The sequence below is a fragment of the Plasmodium gallinaceum genome (genome assembly GCF_900005855.1).
Source record: "Plasmodium gallinaceum strain 8A genome assembly, contig: PGAL8A_v1_108, whole genome shotgun sequence".
NCBI classification, from domain to species: Eukaryota; Apicomplexa; class Aconoidasida; order Haemosporida; family Plasmodiidae; genus Plasmodium; species Plasmodium gallinaceum.
The window spans coordinates 1,263,930-1,284,190 of NW_021628228.1; the positions used below are offsets into that span (position 1 = coordinate 1,263,930).

General features: G+C 17.3%; 6 protein-coding genes across 6 annotated transcripts, besides 4 other annotated features; 2 read left to right on the forward strand and 4 right to left on the reverse strand.

Moving 5' to 3' along the window:
* Positions 1-218: 218 nt before the first annotated feature.
* On the forward strand, positions 219-698 carry PGAL8A_00409900 (40S ribosomal protein S30, putative; the record flags this gene model as incomplete). The annotated part of the gene is made up of 2 exons (XM_028670463.1): positions 219-222; positions 526-698. The coding sequence occupies 2 exons, from the start codon at positions 219-221 to the stop codon at positions 696-698; spliced, it is 177 nt and encodes a 58-aa protein (XP_028527213.1).
* A 393-nt stretch (positions 699-1,091) lies between these two features.
* On the reverse strand, positions 1,092-1,457 carry PGAL8A_00410000 (conserved protein, unknown function; the record flags this gene model as incomplete). Its single annotated transcript, XM_028670464.1, has 1 exon — positions 1,092-1,457. One exon carries the CDS (start codon positions 1,455-1,457, stop codon positions 1,092-1,094), a length of 366 nt encoding a protein of 121 aa, XP_028527214.1.
* Positions 1,458-2,725: 1,268 nt separating this feature from the next.
* On the forward strand, positions 2,726-3,163 carry PGAL8A_00410100 (ribosome associated membrane protein RAMP4, putative; the record flags this gene model as incomplete). The annotated part of the gene is made up of 2 exons (XM_028670465.1): positions 2,726-2,882; positions 3,114-3,163. The coding sequence occupies 2 exons, from the start codon at positions 2,726-2,728 to the stop codon at positions 3,161-3,163; spliced, it is 207 nt and encodes a 68-aa protein (XP_028527215.1).
* Positions 3,164-3,709: 546 nt separating this feature from the next.
* Positions 3,710-4,982, reverse strand: PGAL8A_00410200 (pseudouridine synthase, putative; the record flags this gene model as incomplete). Its single annotated transcript, XM_028670467.1, has 2 exons — positions 3,710-4,173; positions 4,511-4,982. 2 exons carry the CDS (start codon positions 4,980-4,982, stop codon positions 3,710-3,712), a joined length of 936 nt encoding a protein of 311 aa, XP_028527216.1.
* Positions 4,983-6,420: 1,438 nt separating this feature from the next.
* Positions 6,421-9,054, reverse strand: PGAL8A_00410300 (replication factor C subunit 1, putative; the record flags this gene model as incomplete). Its single annotated transcript, XM_028670468.1, has 1 exon — positions 6,421-9,054. One exon carries the CDS (start codon positions 9,052-9,054, stop codon positions 6,421-6,423), a length of 2,634 nt encoding a protein of 877 aa, XP_028527217.1.
* A 3,383-nt stretch (positions 9,055-12,437) lies between these two features.
* Positions 12,438-12,844: a repeat region.
* Positions 12,845-14,030: 1,186 nt separating this feature from the next.
* Positions 14,031-14,744: a repeat region.
* A 781-nt stretch (positions 14,745-15,525) lies between these two features.
* Positions 15,526-15,935: a repeat region.
* A 904-nt stretch (positions 15,936-16,839) lies between these two features.
* Positions 16,840-17,255: a repeat region.
* Positions 17,256-17,929: 674 nt separating this feature from the next.
* On the reverse strand, positions 17,930-18,454 carry PGAL8A_00410400 (hypothetical protein; the record flags this gene model as incomplete). The annotated part of the gene is made up of 2 exons (XM_028670469.1): positions 17,930-18,133; positions 18,266-18,454. 2 exons carry the CDS (start codon positions 18,452-18,454, stop codon positions 17,930-17,932), a joined length of 393 nt encoding a protein of 130 aa, XP_028527218.1.
* Positions 18,455-20,261: the final 1,807 nt, after the last annotated feature.

Genomic DNA, 20,261 nt, shown 5'->3' on the forward strand with positions numbered 1-20,261 from the left:
AAAAAAAAAAAAAATATAAAATTTTAATTTTTACATTAGTGAAAAAAAATGTATGTTTAATTTTTTTTTTTTTTATATTGTTAAGATACATTGTTGAAATTTTATTTTTAAGATTTAAAAATATAACTTTTTTAGAGAAATTAATTTTACATAAATTTTTAACATTTTATAAAGAAATATTTCAAATAAATAATATAATATAGGAGTATATAAAGAAAATGGGTAAGTTTATAAAAAATTAAATTTTATTTTTGATATATAATTATAAACATATATATATATATTTTTTTTTATTGTATTTATATACAGAGTTACTTAAATTAATATTATTTTTTTTTTTTATACTTGTATGTGATATTTTTTTTTTAACATTTTCAATATATTTTAATTATCTTTTATTGTTGATACATAATATATTGTATAATGAAATAATATGTTGCTTTATTTTTTTCTTAATAAAAATTAAATGATTTTTTTATTTCTTTTATATTAATATATTAAAAAAAATTTGTTTTTATATTGTAGGAAAAGTTCACGGTTCATTAGCAAGAGCAGGAAAAGTTAAAAATCAAACACCTAAAGTTCCTAAACAAGATAAAAGAAAACCTTTAACTGGTAGGGCAAAAAAAAGACAATTATATAATAGAAGATTCTCAGATAGTATAGGAAGAAAAAAAGGGCCTAATTCACAATTATAATTTTACGAAAATTTTTTAAATTTTAATTGAATTTTATCTAAAGAAAAATGAAAAACGATCATTTTATATTTATGTTGTTTTTTTTTTTTTTTTTTTTTTTTTTTTTTTTCATATAACACCTATAGTGTAGAATTTTCTTTTTATAAATATATTTGATATTTCACCAGAATATGATTGAGAAAAAAATATGAAAGATATATTTTTTTTATGAAACTTTTATTATAAAAATATAAAACTTTATGTAAGGAATAAATGTTTTAATATTAAGTTGAAATTTACATATATATAAACCCAAAAAAAAAAAACTACGAATAAAAAATTTACAAAAATATATCATATATAAATTAATAAAAAATTAAATTTTTAAAGTTTTTTTTTTTCTTTTTTTTTTTTTTATGAATTTTTTCTTTTATTTTGTAGTTCAGTTAAAATCTTCTTTTCTCTTTCTATTGCTTCATTAACTTTATTTAGTTTATTATTTTCATTCATATTGTTGTAGAAATGTAATGACAGTGTAGCAACTAAAAGTATATAAAAACTAATTGAAAAAAAGGATATGTTTCTATCGAAGGCTAAAATATTCCATAAATAATCTCTTTCATTTGCCTCTTTGCTTAATTTTTCTTTTTGTTCTTCATTTTTTTTAGAAGAATAATAATATTTTATTTCCTTAAAAAAATTTGTTGAATTAAAGTTATATTTTTTAAATTGAAAATATATTGTATTATAATTTTGGCTTTTAAATATATAGCGTATCATACTTTATAGAAAAAGGGAGAAACATACTATTAGTTAATATACTTTCTACAATATATATTTTACCTAATTTACCAATTAATACTTTTTGTAAAAATAAAAAAAAAAAAAAAAAAAAAAAAAAAAAAAAAGCTACTTAACAAACAAATATATCACTTCATAAATTTATTTTGAGCATTATTCGTATATAAGTTCTTTAAAAAAATAAAAAATAATAACATAAAATAGAAACACAAAATTTTCAAAATATTTATATAAATATTAGCATATTTCTATAAGTTCATAAAGCATATATATATATTATTAAAATCAAATAATAAAATAATTTAGTTAAAAAATAAAACAATATCATTTACATAATTTATTAAAATATCATTTTAAAATAACCATTAAAATAACAAATATTTGTAAAAAAAAAATTAATAAAGAATGTATAATTAAGAAGAAACAATACGTACAACAAGAAAAAAATTATTATGTAAAAATTTTGAATGTGCAGAATAAAAAAAAAAAAAAAAAAAAATTGAAAAATACTTGTTTTAAAGAAATTAATTTTTAAAAAGATCTGAATAAATACCTTACTAAAGAAAAAAAAAAAAAAAAAAAAAAAAAAAAAAAAAAAANTGAAAAAATACCTTACTAAAAAAAAAAAAAAAAAAAAAAAAGAAATAAAAGAAAATCTGAAAGGAAAAATTATTTTTTATAAAAATATCTTAATAATAAAATATTTTTGTAAAATAATTAAAGAAATCGAAAGATAATATTGAAAAACTATATTTTTAAAGGTAAAAAAAAAAAAAAAAAAAATTTAATATAAATATTAATTATATGTGCGTAAAAAATAAATATATATATATATATATTTTTAATTGAAACATCATATTTTTTTTTTATAAATTGTTTGGCACCACTAATAATAAAATTTTAACATTTTAACTTGAAATTTTAATTATAACAAAATACATTATATATTTTTTTTATATACAAATAAATATTTATTTTTAGAACTTCATATATGCATACACAAATATTCTTTTAAAAAAAAAATTTAGAACTATTTATTGTCTTCTTTATTTTAATAATAAAAAGTGAGAAATTGTTTTTCCTTTTTTTTTTTTTTTTCTTTATGTGTGTGTGTGATTTCATATATTTTAAATATTAATTGAGAAATATTAAAAGATCTTTGAATATGAAATTAACATAAACTATATGATAAAAACATAATTACATCTAAAAAAAAGATCTGTTTTTATTCTTATTAATTTTTTTAGATGCCAAGCAATAGAAAAATATCTCAAAAAGTGGAGGCTTTTGATAGTAATGTATCAAAAAGAGGAAAAGTTCCTCCTTCTTTAGTAAAGAAAGGAAGAAAGCACCCAGTAGGCCCAACACTTTTAGTTGTCTTTATCTTTGTTGTTATTGGATCAGGTAATAATATATATATATGCATTAGTTGTTTTTCTTAAAAAGTATTATTTTTTTTATAAATTATTTTACATCTTTATTTAAAAAATAACATTTAATTTAATATTTAAAAAGGTTACAAAACAATTTTAATTTTTTACCTATATCTTATTTGACTTATATTTTTTATTTTGTTTTTAATCTATATGTTAGCTTTATTTTTTACTTTTTTTTTTTGTTTTTCTTCTTTTTTAGTTATCGTTCAAATGTTAAGTATAATACAGAAATCTAAAATTTTTGAATGAGTTTTCCTCCTTTTTTTAAGGTTGCAATTATTAGAATATAATATTGCATAACAGTTACATATTAGAATCATATTAAGAGTGATTGAAACACTTTAAATCAAATTTAGATAAATCTTTTCTTTTTTTTTTTTTTTTTTTATCAATTTTTATTAATTTTGAAATAATCAATTGTAAAAAAAAAAAAAAAAAAAAAAAATTAATTTTGTGCATATTTTATTTTGTTAAAGTTATACATTAAATACGTATTAAATTTTTACAAACTTGAAAAGTCATAAATGTTTTTTTTTGTTTTTGAGGAATATATTATAAATCATCAATTTTTTAAGTATCATATATATTATATTAAAATTCTTAATTTTTAAAGAAAAAAGAAAAAAACAGTATGTTTAAATACATATATTTAATTAAAAGGGTACATAATTTTCCTATTTATATAAGATTAAATTGAAAACAAAATATGTTTCAATAATTAATAGTGTAATGAGAATAATTAAAATTTGAAATAAAAAAAGGAAAGGAATTTTATTCTTTATCTGAGTTTTCTATCTAAAATTTTCTCATTTTTAAATTCGTTACTTCTCTTTGATTTAATTCTCTATATTGCTTAGGAAAATGTATGTTTTTTAATGTTATATTTTCAAAAGCAGTTCTTTTAATTTTTATTATTGGTTGATTTATTTGTTCAAACATTTTTCTTATTTGTCTATTCCTTCCTTCTTTAACACTGATACTTAATACACTTATCTTTTTTATTTGATCTTTTATTTTTAAATTTTCTTCTCTAATTATTTCAATAAAAGCTGGTTGGGTTTTTTTCTTTTCTTTTTTACTACTGTCATTTTCTAAATATATACCACTAGCTAACTCTTTTAGGACATTCATTTTAACTGGTCCTTCAATATGTATTCTATAGGTTCTTATTCTTTGATATTTTGGATGTGTCAATCTATTAACCCATTCATACTCATTTGTTAGTAGTAACACACCTGAAGTATTTCTATCTAATCTTCCTACAAAAAGAAAAAATAACAAAATAAAATAATATATATATATATTGAAAAAGAATATTTTTAATTTCTATATATATATATATTTCTTTGTAAAATTATTATTGTTAAGATGGTAATTTATTATTTTATTTTTTTTTTTTTTTCTATTAATATTCATCTTATTTTTTCTTTCTTTTTACTATAATTGTCGTTATGAAAATCATAATTTTATTTTTACAATTTCTTTCAATATATGTTTTACTTTAAACATTTTATATGAACATAATATAATTAATAAATAAAATTTATTACTCTTCATCTATTAAATATGTATATTTCTTAGTTTTAATTCACTAACCTACTGACACGAAACGATACTTTTCTAACAAATCGTTAGGAAAAATAGAAAAAATAGATTTTCTATTTTTTTCATCATTAGAAGTACATATCAATCCCTTTGGTTTGTGTAGAACAATCCATTTATATGAATTATTTTTGTATTCATTTATTAAACTTTTTATATTTTTAATCTTTATTTTTTTTTCACAAATTTTTAAGCTATCCTTTGTTATATCAACGTGCCTACCTGGATCTGTTATAATTTTATTATTTAATTTTACATTACCATCTTTTATAAATTTTTCTGATTTTCTTCTTGATATATTCTTTTTAATAGAAATTAATTTATTCAATCTTATAATATACTCATTGCTTTTATTTTTAGTTATAGTTAGATCAAAACAAAAAATGTTACTTTTAAATGAAGTTATAATTAAAAAATAACATAATAATTTATTAAAGTAAAATAAAATAGAATATAAAAATTTCATCGATTTTTTTTAGGTAATTAATTTATGAAAACTAGAATTAAAAAAAAAAAAAGAAAAATAAAACAAATATATGTTCATATTGAATGTAATATATAAATCCAGATGGACAAAGCTCACATTGGCATCAAATTAAACAAAAATAATGTTCAAAATGAAATTATAAATATGGAATATTTAGAAAGAATTAAGTTAGCATATAACTAAAAAACATATAAGAATATAATTACGTTAGATATTAAAAAGGAAAAAATATTTACAAAAATTATTTATAACATTTTTAAATAAAAAATAAATTATGTATATATACATATATATCAGAAAAAATTGAATTTAATTACATTGATTTTTACAAAATAAGAAAAAAAAAAATTAATAACCTTGTCTTTATAAGATTAACTTAGCCAAAAACAATTTATATTATCCATTATTTATGTAAATTTGTATATATTTTTTATATAATGTATGTTACATTTTAAACTGTAATGGAATTTTAGTTTACATCCATATATTCTTCAATTTTTAATGTAGGTTATTGTTTAAATAGTAACAAAATTCAAGTTATAATTTTATATCCGATAAAATAGTGAAAATTCTTTTTTCTTTAATATTTAATTTACTTGTTAATTTTTAAAAATAAAAAAAATTTTTTTTTTTTTTTTTTTATGTTTAATCCTATACATATGTCATAAAAAGAAATTAAGTAGCAAATTTTTATAAGTGTTATAATATAATAATAAAAATTTATATTTTTAATAATTTCTATCCAAAATTTTTTATATTAATCTAATTCATGTTTTAAAATAAAAAGGACAATACAAGATAAGGATGGAAAAATGAAGATATATAAAATGTATATTTATTAAAAAAAAAAAAAAAGCCATAAACAATATTACTATCTCAATTTAAAAAAAAAAATAAATAAAATGTTGAAGATTTAAAAAGAAATGTAATATATTTAAAAATTTTATATATTTTTCAATATATTTTTTACATTTTTCTAATATTTCAGCATCTTATAGAAATTATATATTTCAGAAGTATGTAATAAAATAATACTGGAAAAAAAAAAAATAAAATAAAATAAAAATAAAAAATTTTACTATTAAGAAATGCAATATAAAAATATAAAATTAATATTTCAAATTAAACATGAATTTAAAAAAAATAAATTCATCAGAAAAGTATCATGAAAAAAAATAACTATTTTTGGAGATTTTTAAAAACAGGTGTATAAATTAACTTTAAGAGAATATATATATATATATATATATATATATATATATATATATATATATATATATATATATTTACGTAATAATTTATTTATGAAAAGATAAAATAAAATAGATACAAATGGAAATATAATTAACATAAAAATTTATAATGACATGCAAATACATACGTACATATATATATATATAATGTATTGATTATATTTCTATTTTTTTTTTTTTATATTTTTATTAACAGCTTTAGGTTTAGTGGTAGATTTAATTTTCATAGTACCCTTTTTATCTATATTACTTTTAATTAATAAATCATTGTCTTTTTCTTCTTTTGTGTCACTTAAGTTATCATTGTCTTCATCTGATTCATATTCATTAATTCTAAATATATTACTTTTTTCATTTAATTTAAAGCTTTTTCTTATAGAATTAGGATCATTTTTAATAACATGAGAAGCATTATATAACCGGGTAAATGAAGACTTTACTTTTGAATCAAGTTTGTCATATAAGTTTTCTTGATTTGGTAATCTTAGAGAAGGTAAATGTTCAGTTATCATTTCTCTTGTAATATTATAATCTTCCATAAATTTTATTGTTTCATTTGTATTATTTTTAAGTAACATAGTCATAATTTTAAAGTATATATAATTTAAAAATCCAGAGGTAACCATATATTTTGGGCATACATTAAGTTTGTAAGATAAATTAAAACATAATTCATTGAGTAATCTTTTGTTTTTATTAAAAGTTGAAATTTTTCCAAACGCTGAAGGAAAGTTAACTCTTCCTGACATGAAATATTTTAGTAGTCTTATTCGCATAACTGGACAAACACAAGATAAAATACAAAAATGAGGTAATAAAGAAAAATCCATTGTACTTTTCATATTATATTTTATTTTATCAGCTAAAGATAAATCATAAGCTATTTGAGAATATCCGTTCCATTTTTTAAAAGAGTCAGCTGATTTATCATTGTCATTAAAAACATTAGTATAATTTTCACTAATAAAATATGGGATTAATTCATAATCAACAAAAAATAGGTCCATTATTTCTCTTATTTTTAATTTTGATGATTCATGAAAATTTAAAAGTTTAAGTGTTATTTCAAATGGATTAGCTAATGATTGTACATTTTTATTAGAATTATTAAGTTCTTTTTTTAAATCTAAAAATTGAATTCTTGTATAAGTTTTTGATAAAAGTTGTAGAGTATTTAGCATTTGTCTCATATCTCCATGAGTGCTTTCCCATAATAATTCCAGGGCATTTGGTTCCATCACAATTTTTTCTTTATTGCATATTTCTAACAATCTTTTTACGACGCTATTTTTTTGAGGTAAAGTAAATTTTAAATCATAACACTTGTTAGCTAAAGTTCTCATTTTGTTGTTTTGCCTATCATTACATATACATATAATGGGGCATTTTGTTTTTTCTATTAATTTTAAAATAGCTGTGCTACCACCTTTATCACCACTTGACATACCATCTACTTCATCCATAATAATACATGTTTTTGTTAATTTGCGATTCTTTATTGATGTTATGGAATAACCTCCTGTTGCCATTTCACTAATTTTTTCAACAGCTGCTTTGTTCCTGTCATCTGAAGCATTAAATTCAATAACATTATAACCAGATTGTTCAGATACAATTTTCGCTGTAGTTGTTTTTCCAATTCCTGCAGGACCACTTAACAAAGCACATCGAGCATTTACATTTTCAAATACACCTCGAAAGGTTTTTTTTACTTCCCTTTTGATTCCCCTTATACACACATCTTCCCAGTTAGCTAACCAGTTTTGTAATTTTATAACATTTTGATTATTTCCTACTAACTCATTTATATTTTTAGGTTTGTATTTTTCAACCCATAACTGATTAAGTATTTTCTCATCATTCATTTCATTGTTATCAATGTCATTGTTGTTTTTATTATAATTAGTATCTGTAAATTTTTGACTTGATATATCACTTCCTTCATTTTTTATAGTTTCTTGCATTCTGGTTTCATTAAACGTTGAATTTTGCACATCATTTTTTTCTTCTGGAAGCAATTTTAAAAATTCTTCTTCATTTAATATTTTAATATTTGATTTTTTTTGTTGTTGTAATTCAAATGCTTTTAAATACTTTCTTCCTTCATTATACAGTCTACCATCTTCTAGGTATTCTCCATGAATTAGATAATGCGTTTTTGTTGATACTGCTGACATTACACTACCACCGTGTTCTTTTATTTTATTTTGTAATTCATCTCTTGAAAATTTTTTAAATACTCCTGTTAATACAAATTTTTGATTATTAAAAGGTAAATAATCAAAATTTAGGATGTTTTCATTGTTTTCGGTTTTTGTTTTATTTTTTCCTGGTGACGTATATTCTTTTTTATTTTCATTTTCTTCTATTATATCATTTTCATCCCTTTCTCTTTTTACATTAGAATTTGTATCTTCACTTTTTATGTTTGTATTACTTTTTTGTAGTAAGTTAAAATAATCATTTACATTTTTCACAGCAACTTTATTATCGTTAGTATTTGATTTTTTTATGGAACTTTTTTCTTCTACTTTTTTTGAAATGGGCTTAAAATATGATTTTATATCATAACTATTTTTATTTAATGATTTTCTTCCATCTAAATTATCTCCTTTATTATTATTATTATTATCCTTTATTTTAACATTATCATTACTATATGATTTTTCTTTTTCTTCATAGTCATTATCATCATCATCATCATCAAATAAATCATTTGCTAGCTTTTTTAGGCGCTTTTTTTTCCTTCCATATTCATTATTATCATCATTTAACGATTTTTTCCCCTTTGAACTCATTTATTAAGTTAAAATAAATACACTTAAAAAAGATGTATAAATATGTGTTAAGATTTAATAATAAGAAGAAAAAAAGAAAAATGAAAAATATAAATAAGTATATAGAAGTATCTTTTAAGCAAAAAAATGTATATTAAATATATATATATATTAATACACTCAATTAGTTAAAAAGATATACTTAGATATTCATATTTAAAAGAAATTTCACATTTATACATGTATAAAATTAAAAAAAAAACTCTTATATATATATTTATTTTGTAAAAAAAAAAAAAAAAAAAAAAAAATTGAAAATATGCTTAAGAGTATAAACTTGTTTAAAAAAACACAAAATATTTAAAGATATGTGTTAAAAAAAAAAAAAAAAAAAATACACGCAAGAGAAAATTCAAATAAAAATGTGATTAATATCGAATAATGTTTGTTGAAATAAAAAAAAAAAAATTGGTAAATAATAGAAAATTCTTTATATCTTACAAATTTTAATACAATTGTAGAATTTATAAAATATTAATAGTTTTCCTTTTAATTAAAATCTCTTTTTTAAATACAAGCATCTAAATATTAAAACATATCCTTTTAATTTTTTTTTTTTTTTGATTTTTTCAGTTATAAGATAATCATTTAATAATCGATATTTTAAAAAAAAAATTATGTAAAATTAATTTGTTCTTTTAAAAGGAATAAAAACAATTTAAATTATATTTTTTATAAGTTGAAAAAAAAAAAAATTTTATATAAACTTTAAGTCTTTTTTCATTGTTATTTACAGAAATATATATATATATATATATATATATATTACATATATTTTTTTTTTCCCCCATTAAGATAATAGCTTTCTTAAATAGCTCATGTATTATATATTTAATGTAAAATTTTTTGTCTATTAAATATTAAACATGATTATATATATATTGAAGATTTCATATATGCTACTATATGAGAGATTTTTTTTTTAATATTAATTATATATACCTTTTTTTCCTTAAAAATTTTTATGAGTTTTAATTAAATTTATTAAGAAAAATTGTCTTTTGTTAATTTTCAGTAATAAAATATAGAAAATAAAAAATAATACTTTTTATTTTTTTTATTACATTTTTTATTAGGGTTGATATTATTGCTATTATTCTTATCTTTTAATTTTTTATTGAATATTTTTTAATAAAAACTATAAATGTCTTTTTGATTTAAAAATAGCTTTATCATTATCATTTACAATTATGCTAAGTTATTTTCATTTTAATATTTTTCTCATTATATATTTTTCTTTTTTATAATTAGATTACGAAGAATTTCTATTTTTACTTTTTGATTATTAAATTAATAATATTAAATAATACATGAATCATTTTTTTTAATATTTTAAATACAAATGTAACAATTTAAACCTTTTTTATAAAATTTGTTATCTATGTATTTTAAAGATAAAGGATAATATAAAAAGTTAAATTTTTTATTTATTAACATTTTACTATAAGACTTTAAATAATAAAATATAATTTTACTATTTTTTTTTTTTTTTTTTTTTTTATAATAAAATAATAATTATTTTTAATTCTTATATAAATATTTAATTATAATATATTATTTTCGTAAGGTGTGAAAACACATTTTTTTTTTATGAAAATTACCTTGATATTTTTAAATATAATAAAATTATCATATCGATTTTTCTATAAACAAATTTTTTTAATTTACAAGAATATTTTATATATATATATATATATATATATATGAAAATCTATGGAATTATTAAATAATTCCTTTCTTATATATATTGTAAAACACAATAGTGAAATATATATAAACATATATATATTTATTTATAAATGATATTGTTGTTTTTACTTTTTCAATACCTATATATAATAAATATAAAAATATATATTACATATATCAGGTATTCTTTTTATTTTTATTCTTCTATTAAAATCTAAAAATTATTAGTTATATTTTCAAAAATAGATATTTGCACTTTGATTTCTATGTTTTATACAAAGATATAAAAGAAAAGGGTTAGTTTCATATTTTAGAAGTAATAATAAAAGAATTATGGAGTAATTTTATACATATTAATTTGAATTATATAATTCATTTTAAAAGTAATATTTTCTTTGATTTTTAATATATTTTATCTTTTGTTTTTATTTTTTATTTTGATGAAATCTTATAAGGTTCTTTAAATATTTATATTTTTTGGTGGATATAATATTTTAATATGAATAATTTAAACGTTAAGTAATCACATAATGGAAAAGTTTCTTAATTTATTTGGTATAATTAAAGAATTTCATTACAATAATGATTTTTATAAAATTTTAAGTAAATAACTCTTTTTATGTGAATGTTGTTTCCTTATAAAATTAATTTATAATTGTAAAGAATAATTCTTTACATAAAAAATATAATTAAAAATTAATATAGTAATCCTAAAAAGTATGAACACAAAAAAAATATATAATAAAAATACAATATGACTTTTAAAATAGTATTCTTTAGTTTATATTTATAAATAAAAAAAAGCTTTAGTGTAATTTTATTAATAATTAGTAATAATTTTTTTTTTAATTTAAACAGATCATTTTATTTAGTATTATTCCTTAATTATATGACTTTAATTATTTAGAGAATTATAAGATTTTATCTGTCTAATGATTTCACAGTATTTAATAAATAGTTTTTTTTTTTTTTTTTTTTTCATCCATATTATATTTGAATAATTTAGATAAAATATATAATTAGATTAAGTACATAATACATAATGACACTGAAATAATAAAGTGACATATATACATTTGATATATCTTTTAAAGAATTTTTATTTTTGTTATTTTTTTTTTATATAATAAAAAGGTATCATTGTTATTAAAAAATGAAAAATTTTGTAATGTGTTTTTAAGTTGTTTTTTTTTTTTTTTTTTTTTTTTTTTTCGTTAGCACAACAAACTACGTATTCTTCATGTAGCTAGTCCTTTTTATAACCAAAAAGGTTAATGAAGCCTTTTATTAACCAACTATATAAGAGTTGTTATAAAATATTAACCTATTAACAATAAATAAAACATTTAACATAAAATTAAGTTATTTTAAATTTAATATAAAATAAATTTAGTTTGTGCTATATAGATGGTTAATAAAAGGTATTATTAACCTTTTTGCTAATTAAAATTAATAGCAATATGGAAAATAAATAACAATACTATTGTTAGATAAAAAAAAAAAATTGCTAATTTTTTTTTTCTTTTTGTAAATCTTAAATGTATAAAAAGATATGTTTTTTTTTTTTTTTTTTTAAATGATTCAATTGTTCTAAAATTACAAAAAAGAAGAGTTGTTGACAAAAATTTTCTTGTATGGTTTTTTTTTGTATATACTTATATAAGGAAATTTTACATAAATGATAATAATGTTTTAATGTTTTGTAGTATTTGTATAATTTATTTTGTATTTTGTTAATTATTTATATTTGTTAATTTGATAGCAATGTATTGGAATTACTAAATATTACTTATAACATTATAAATAATATATACATAGTTAAAAATTTGTAATTAATGAAGATTTAAGTTCTTAATAAAGATACGTGGCTTTTATTAAAGTAAATAAATGACTTACAAAAATAATAGATTTTCAATGAAGTAAAATATATAAATGCAGTGTACTAGTTTATAGCATTAAATTAAATACTAACTCATTAAATTAGTAGAGGTAACTCAACATGCTCTTTATTAACATGTTCAATAATCCAGCAAAGTTATTGAATGGAAAGTTAATAAATCAAAACAAAAATTATATAAGGATTGTAAATTATCCATAATAATTAACTTTATAATGAATAAAATTAGTATATTTTACTTTATATGTTATTTATTAATATTATTGTTCAATATATGACAGAATTTTTTGAGAAATGGACAATAAATAGTTTTATTAACATAACCATATTTGTATTAAGAAGAATTAGAATGTTACAAAAATTTAATTTTGCTTATAAAATACTTGAGGAAAAAGCATACATTAAAATGTCTATAATAAAGTGCATAAATTTAAAAATCTTTACACTGAAATATATATACTCTACTATATGTCTTTGTGTTTACCCTAGAAAAGAAAATATGTTTTTATGCATATGTACATCCATAATATATATATTTTTTTAGGATTAATATAAAGTAGAGTAAAAGATAATAATTTATATGTTGTGATGATGTTAAATAAAAGACAAATAATAAGATTAAAACTAAATAATAAATCAATGAAAAATTATTTAAATCTCATAAAATGACTTATTCAAATGTAAAATAAATCCTTGCTTCAAATTAACATCCTTAAAAAGGAAGCAAATATTATTTGAAATAATTAGTAATTAATTAATTAATTAAATAAATAGGAATCCCTACATGTTTTTCACTAATTCGAATATTTCAAGATACAACAAAAGTATTTAGTACATCAATTAATTCATTATGTGTATATTTAAATGAAATATTAATTTTTAAATATAATATATTGTCATATTAATTAGAGAATGAAGAAAGATAAAATTTATATTATAAAAAAAAGTAATGATTATTTAAATTTAACATACAAATTGTTTTTTTATTTATTTTGAAAAATATTTTCATTAATGAAAATATATATGTTTTATTTGTATCTGAATTTTATTAAATTTGTTTTCAAAAAGAGATTATTTTGATGTAAAAAAATATTAGGATGATATTTTTGTTTTTTAAAATACTGATTTTTCTTTTAGCTTAAATGCAGAATTAAATTCCGGTTCTAATATTGAAGCCAAAATAAAAATAATAATACTTTTTTTTTAAATAAAAATTATAGTTTCAATGGTAGCGAAATAGGAAAAAAATATTTATTGATATAATTTTTGCATGTGTAATAGGTCAATAAAAAATATTATTGACTTTTTTTCTGTAATAGGATAAAATAAAACACAGCTTAAAGTTAGTTATTGGTTAATAAAAGGCTTCATTAACCTTTTTGGCTATAAAAAAGACTAGCTATGTGGAGAATACGTAGCTAATTGTGCTAACTAAAAAAAAAAAAAAAAAAATTATTGGAATTTTTTTTTGAGATATGTTTATTTCGAAAAAGATAAAGATATAAAAAAAAAAAAATAATAATAAAAAAGATTTAATTATTTTTTTTTGAAAGGAATAGAGATTTTCATTGAGAGAGAAATTTTTTTTTACAAAAGATAATAATGTTTTTATAAAAGAGTTTAATTTGCATAATATTTATATTTTGAATTTATGAGAGAAGATTTTATACATATGACAATAAAATTTTCACGTAATTAATATTCATATAATTTATTTGCATTTTTACTAATTATTTATGTTTGTTAATTCAACGGCAATATATATTAATTGATGAATGTAACATAACAAATAAACTATTAATTTACAATTAATTAATAATTAATGTTCAATAAGGATTTAAATTTTTAATAAAAATAAGGATTTTTATTAAAGTAAACAAATGCCTATTGAAAGTAAAGAATGCTGAACGAAGTAGAACACATAATAAAGAATTACTTGTTCAAAGCATATAAAAATATATATAAATACAACAAAATCGTATAGACACCTCTACATGCTCTTTATTAATTGGTTTGCTCAGTACTCTAGTAAAGTCACCGAACATCCAGTTAATAAATCAGTTATATATCTAAAATATTTAATATAATGTATTCAAAAAAAATTAATTATAATTTTCTTTGATCATTTTTTTTTTTGGAGAGCAGTTCTTTATTTATTTATATATATAAAGAGGATAATGATAAAATTTTTATCAGAAAATTATTAAATAATTGGTTATAAAAATATACATAACATTTAATACTTACAAGACATACTTTTATAAAAAATAATATATATATATATGTATATTATATCATTAGGTGTTTATAGATACTGAATATTTAAGTTTTAGTAAAAATAAGTTTTAATTTATATTAAACTAGTTAAGTTATTTATAAATTAGTTAACATATTAAAAATAATAAAATATCAAGTTAATGTAATCTTAACGAAAGAAATGTAAATTTCATATTTATTATACTGTTTTCATTATATTATATAGTATAATTATATATTATTTATAATAAAGTTTTTTATAATAGAAAAGACAATTAAAAGTTATCCTACGTGTTATTTACTAACATGGTTATTCAATATGGTATAAAATTATTTGGATGCTCTATAAATGAATCAATAATATTTCAAGTACATAAAAAATATATAGTATAATACTTATGTAAAAGTATGGTATAAAAAGCTACATTTTTATGTACATTATTTATAACTTACAATAAATATTAAAAATTGTTTGTAATGATGTAGTTAATAGGATTATTAGAATTTTTTGAAGTCATACAAAAGTGTTAAAAAGAATACAGGGTGGTCTATATTTAATATTAGAGATGTCTTTTGGATAATGTGTAGACGATTTATTAGTTACTTATTAAAAGAATTTTCTGGAGAAATGAACAAACAAAATTAATAAAGAAGATATATAGTTGCTTATATTAATTTAATTAATTTTCGTATAAGTTCAATGCTATAAATCAATAAACTGTTTTATATATATGATATAATTCATTGAGTATTTATTTTTTTTTTTTTAGGAGGAATTCATTTACTTTAATAAAAATCTTATATTTTTATTAAAAATTTAAATCCTCATTAATTATTGATTTTAATCACATATATTTTATTTATAATGTTATTAATAATGTTTATCAATGCAAATCCATTTCTTTCAAATTAACAAAAATAAATAATTAATTTAAACACAATAAATTATATAAATACTGTAAAATGCAAAAATTTTATTATTGTTAATATGATATTTTCTTATATTAATTTTAAACAAAATATGCTGCAAGAAACTTTTTAGTCAACCATCATTTCCTTATTTTTCGACTATTAAATAATTTTTAAGAAAAATAAAAATATCATTTAAGTATTTTCAATTACAAAAAAAAAAAAACAAAAAAAAATTAACTTTTTTTTTTTTTTTATATATAGCTTTTGCATGGCTAACTATTTATTTTCCATACAGCTATTTCTTTTTGTTCTCAAAAAGGATAATAGTGTCTTTTACTAACCATTAGATTATTAAACAGAATAATAGTATTTTATTTTGTACATGTTGAATTACAAGGATAATATTTAATCATAAATAGATACACTAAAAAAAATGTCATATATGTATCTTTTTTTTTGGCTTATGATGCTGACTTAAAAAGAAAAATGTTATGATAACATTTTTTTTCTTATTATTAAAAAAAAAAAAAAGAATTTTTTTTTTTTGTATGATGTATGAATTAGTATGAAGGGTGTATTTTTTTTAGTTAAAATTTAAAGGAAATTACATTTCGAAGTGTTATGCAAATTAACTTCAAAAAATAATAAAATAATTAAGTATTATTTGCTTTTAACAAAAATAATTATTTTTAAATTAAAATTTTAATTAAATTAAAAATAAATTAAATATAGTTTACTCTACATTCTCTTTATTTTGTTTACTTGCTACTTGGTTAATAAAAGGCTTCATTAACATTTTTGGCTATAAAAAGGACTAGCTATGTGGAGAATACGTAATTAGTTGTGCTAACTAAAAAAAAAAAAAAAAAAAAAAAAAGAATTATTAATTTATTTTTTTTGGGAAAGATATTTTTTTATTGAGAGAGAGATTTTTTTTACAAAAGATAATAATGTTTTTATAAAAGAGTTTAATTTGCATAATATTTATATTTTTAATTTGTGAGAGAAAATTTTATACATATGACAATAAAATTTTCACGTAATTAATATTCATATAATTTATTTGCATTTTTACTAATTATTTATGTTTGTTAATTCAACGGCAATATATATTAATTGATGAATGTAACATAACAAATAAACTATTAATTTACAATTAATTAATAATTAATGTTCAATAAGGATTTAAATTTTTAATAAAAATAAGGATTTTTATTAAAGTAAACAAATACCTATTGAAAGTAAAGAATGCTGAACGAAGTAGAACACATAATAAAGAATTACTTGTTCAAAGCATATAAAAATATATATAAATACAACAAAATCATAGAGACACCTCTACATGCTCTTTATTAATTGATTTGTTCATTACTATAGTAAAGTCACCGAACACTCAGTTAATAAAACACTACTAGCAAAGTTATTGAACAAGCAAATAATAAATGATATTATATTTTATTTTCACCATAAATTAGTACATAAAACTTACAGCTAGAATATTGACTTACATAAATTCACTTAACCTCCAGTTAATTTTTTATAAGAAGCGAAACAAAATTTTTTTTTGTTTTAGGCAAATGATATTATGATTTATGCAAAAAGATTAGTACATACACGTTTATAAAATCAATATTTATTTTAATACTAGGTAGTAAATAAGGTTCCTAAAATTATGAAATTAAATATATATTTTTTTTGAATGAATAATTCGTTTTATTATGGAAGAATCCTTGTACTATGAAAAATAAAAACATTATATAATGTTTTTATTTATGAAATTTTACTATATTTATTTAAATATTTTTTTTTTTTCACTGAAATGATTATCTCGTTCAATTGAATAATTGCATTAGAAAAATATTATAATTTTTTTTTTTTTTTTATTTGCAAGAGTATTATTAACTTACTAATGTATAACTTAATAAAGACTTATATTTTTTTTAATATTAAAATAAGAATTCTTTTAAAATTATACAAATGAAAAAATATCAAATATAAATTAAGTTATAAAACATACATTTAATTTTTTATTAAAAAAAGTTCATAAAATATTATTATTTTGAAATTTTCTTTAAAATAATTTTACGCTTCAAATTCATTTTCTCTCAAATTTTCGCAAACCGCTGGTACCATTATGTCATCTATATTAGTTTCAGCATAATTATTTTCATTGTCTGTTGAGTTTTCTTCATGATCATCGAGCCCATCGAATCTCAAAAGCTCTAATGTATCGTCTCCTTCGAACTCACATACTAAACATTTTTTACAGAACGGTTTTAGCAATCCCTAAATAATATATTAAAAATAATTATATATATGCATTTTATTTTTTAAATTGATAGAATTTGGGATTATATAAAGAATTAAATAAAATTATAGAAGAAATATATAAGAATTTCCATATTTTTTTTAACTTACATTAATGGAGCAATAGTATATTAGAAGGAAAAAAATAAAAATAAATAAAGCAGCAAAAAAAAATATTATACTATTTTCATCTAGATTAATAGGAAGCATAGATATTAAAGAGTTAATATCATCATTTGTAATTGGATTATTAGTACCGTTAGAAGTTTGTGTACCACTTAAGTTATTTGTAGAATTCATATTTATTTATATTTCTGTGTAAAATAAATTTTTTTTTTCTTATATAATAACGTTAAACTATTTTTTAATATAATTTATGATGATGTCGTTATATTTACGTAAAATTAATATATAATATTAAAAAAAAAAAAAAAAAAACAGAAAATTTAATGTAATGAATTTATATAATTTAAAATATATTTTTTATGAATTTATATAGAAAAAATATTTAATTCTGTTTTTTTCAAAATAAAGGATACTAAAATATTCTGATACTAATATTTTTTATGTGGACATATATTAATATTTTATGTTTTCACTTTGCTCCTTCTATGAAATTATATTATGAGTCATTTTTAATAAATATTTGTGGTGAAATTAAAAATCTTAATATATTTTAATTAATTCATTTTCTAAATATTCACTCTTTTTCTAATTATATATTTCTATTTTCTTAAAATTTTTCTTTTTACATAAGTAAAAGGAAGGTAAAAAAGCTTATGAAAAAGTTGAACGTAAATATTTTTTAAAAGTATTGATACTTCTTTTCTTTTTCTCTTTATTTTTTTCAAATTTATTTTTATATAATTATATAGTTGCGATGAAATGTTCTTTAATACTAAATGGATAATTTTATATTAAGAGCATGCATTTATATTGTTTTAATTATTTAATTGATGTATCACAAAATTTTTTATCTATATTTTTAAATAATAGTTCCTAAATTGTTTTGAAAAAATTTAAGTTATCTTGAAAGAAAAAAAATTTTGGGGAGAAAAATAATCTAAGAATTAATTTTTTTTGAAGTTGTTATAACTTTTGTTTATAAAAATTCGACATTTCGATTCTTACTTACTTCGATATTTTTTTTTTGATTCTTTACTTTATCAATATTGATTTTCATGTTTTCATTTTTAATAAAACAAAAGTTTTCACATTTTATGTTTTAATTATTAGTATAAATTAAATAGATAAAAGTTATAAATTTTTTTAAATTAAATTTATTCGCAAATAATAAGAGAAGTGTTAAAATAAAAATATGTTCCTCATATGAAAATTATATGGTTCAAGTTAATAATAAATAGTATTAAAATGAAGTTTAAAAAAGAGACAATTTATGAAATATAATTAAAGAAAACATACTAAAAATGTAAGGTATTTATAAAAATAATAACAACATAATTTTTGTTAAATTTATTTATATTTAAATATTTATAATAAACCTCATTAAATAGATAAAAATACTATTTAATGTAATACTTATTAGTAATTACCAACAAAAAGGCATCATAATTGTTTCTTTAGAATATAATCATATTAAATCTTAAGTTTGAAAATATGTAAATGTGATATTATAATATAAAATAATTAATCGTAATATATCATTAGAATGTTACTCTGCATATATATTCTTTCCTTTTTTATTTTATTTAAAGAGACAATACATATACGTAATTAAAATGAAATTTTATTATGCTTTCGTAAATAAACAAAAATCATATTCAGAATATAAAATAAAATTATTGTTATATTTTTATATAAAATATATAACAAAGTTTTCATTAAAGTTATAATTTTATTTAAATCTTATAAGTAAAATGAAATAGTAAAAATAAAAAATTGTTATTAGTTTTATTTATTTAATTTTAAAAATTTCCATTTTTAAAAAGCTATTATATATTTAGTTAATACAAATATCTTATAGTAAAAATACACGATGTTTTTATATTCTTTTCCAATGTTTTCCTAGTCATTTTAGGAAAGTTTTATAAGAAATTGAAAATATAAAAAATTAAAATAAATTGTTTTTTTTTTTTTAAAATGAAAA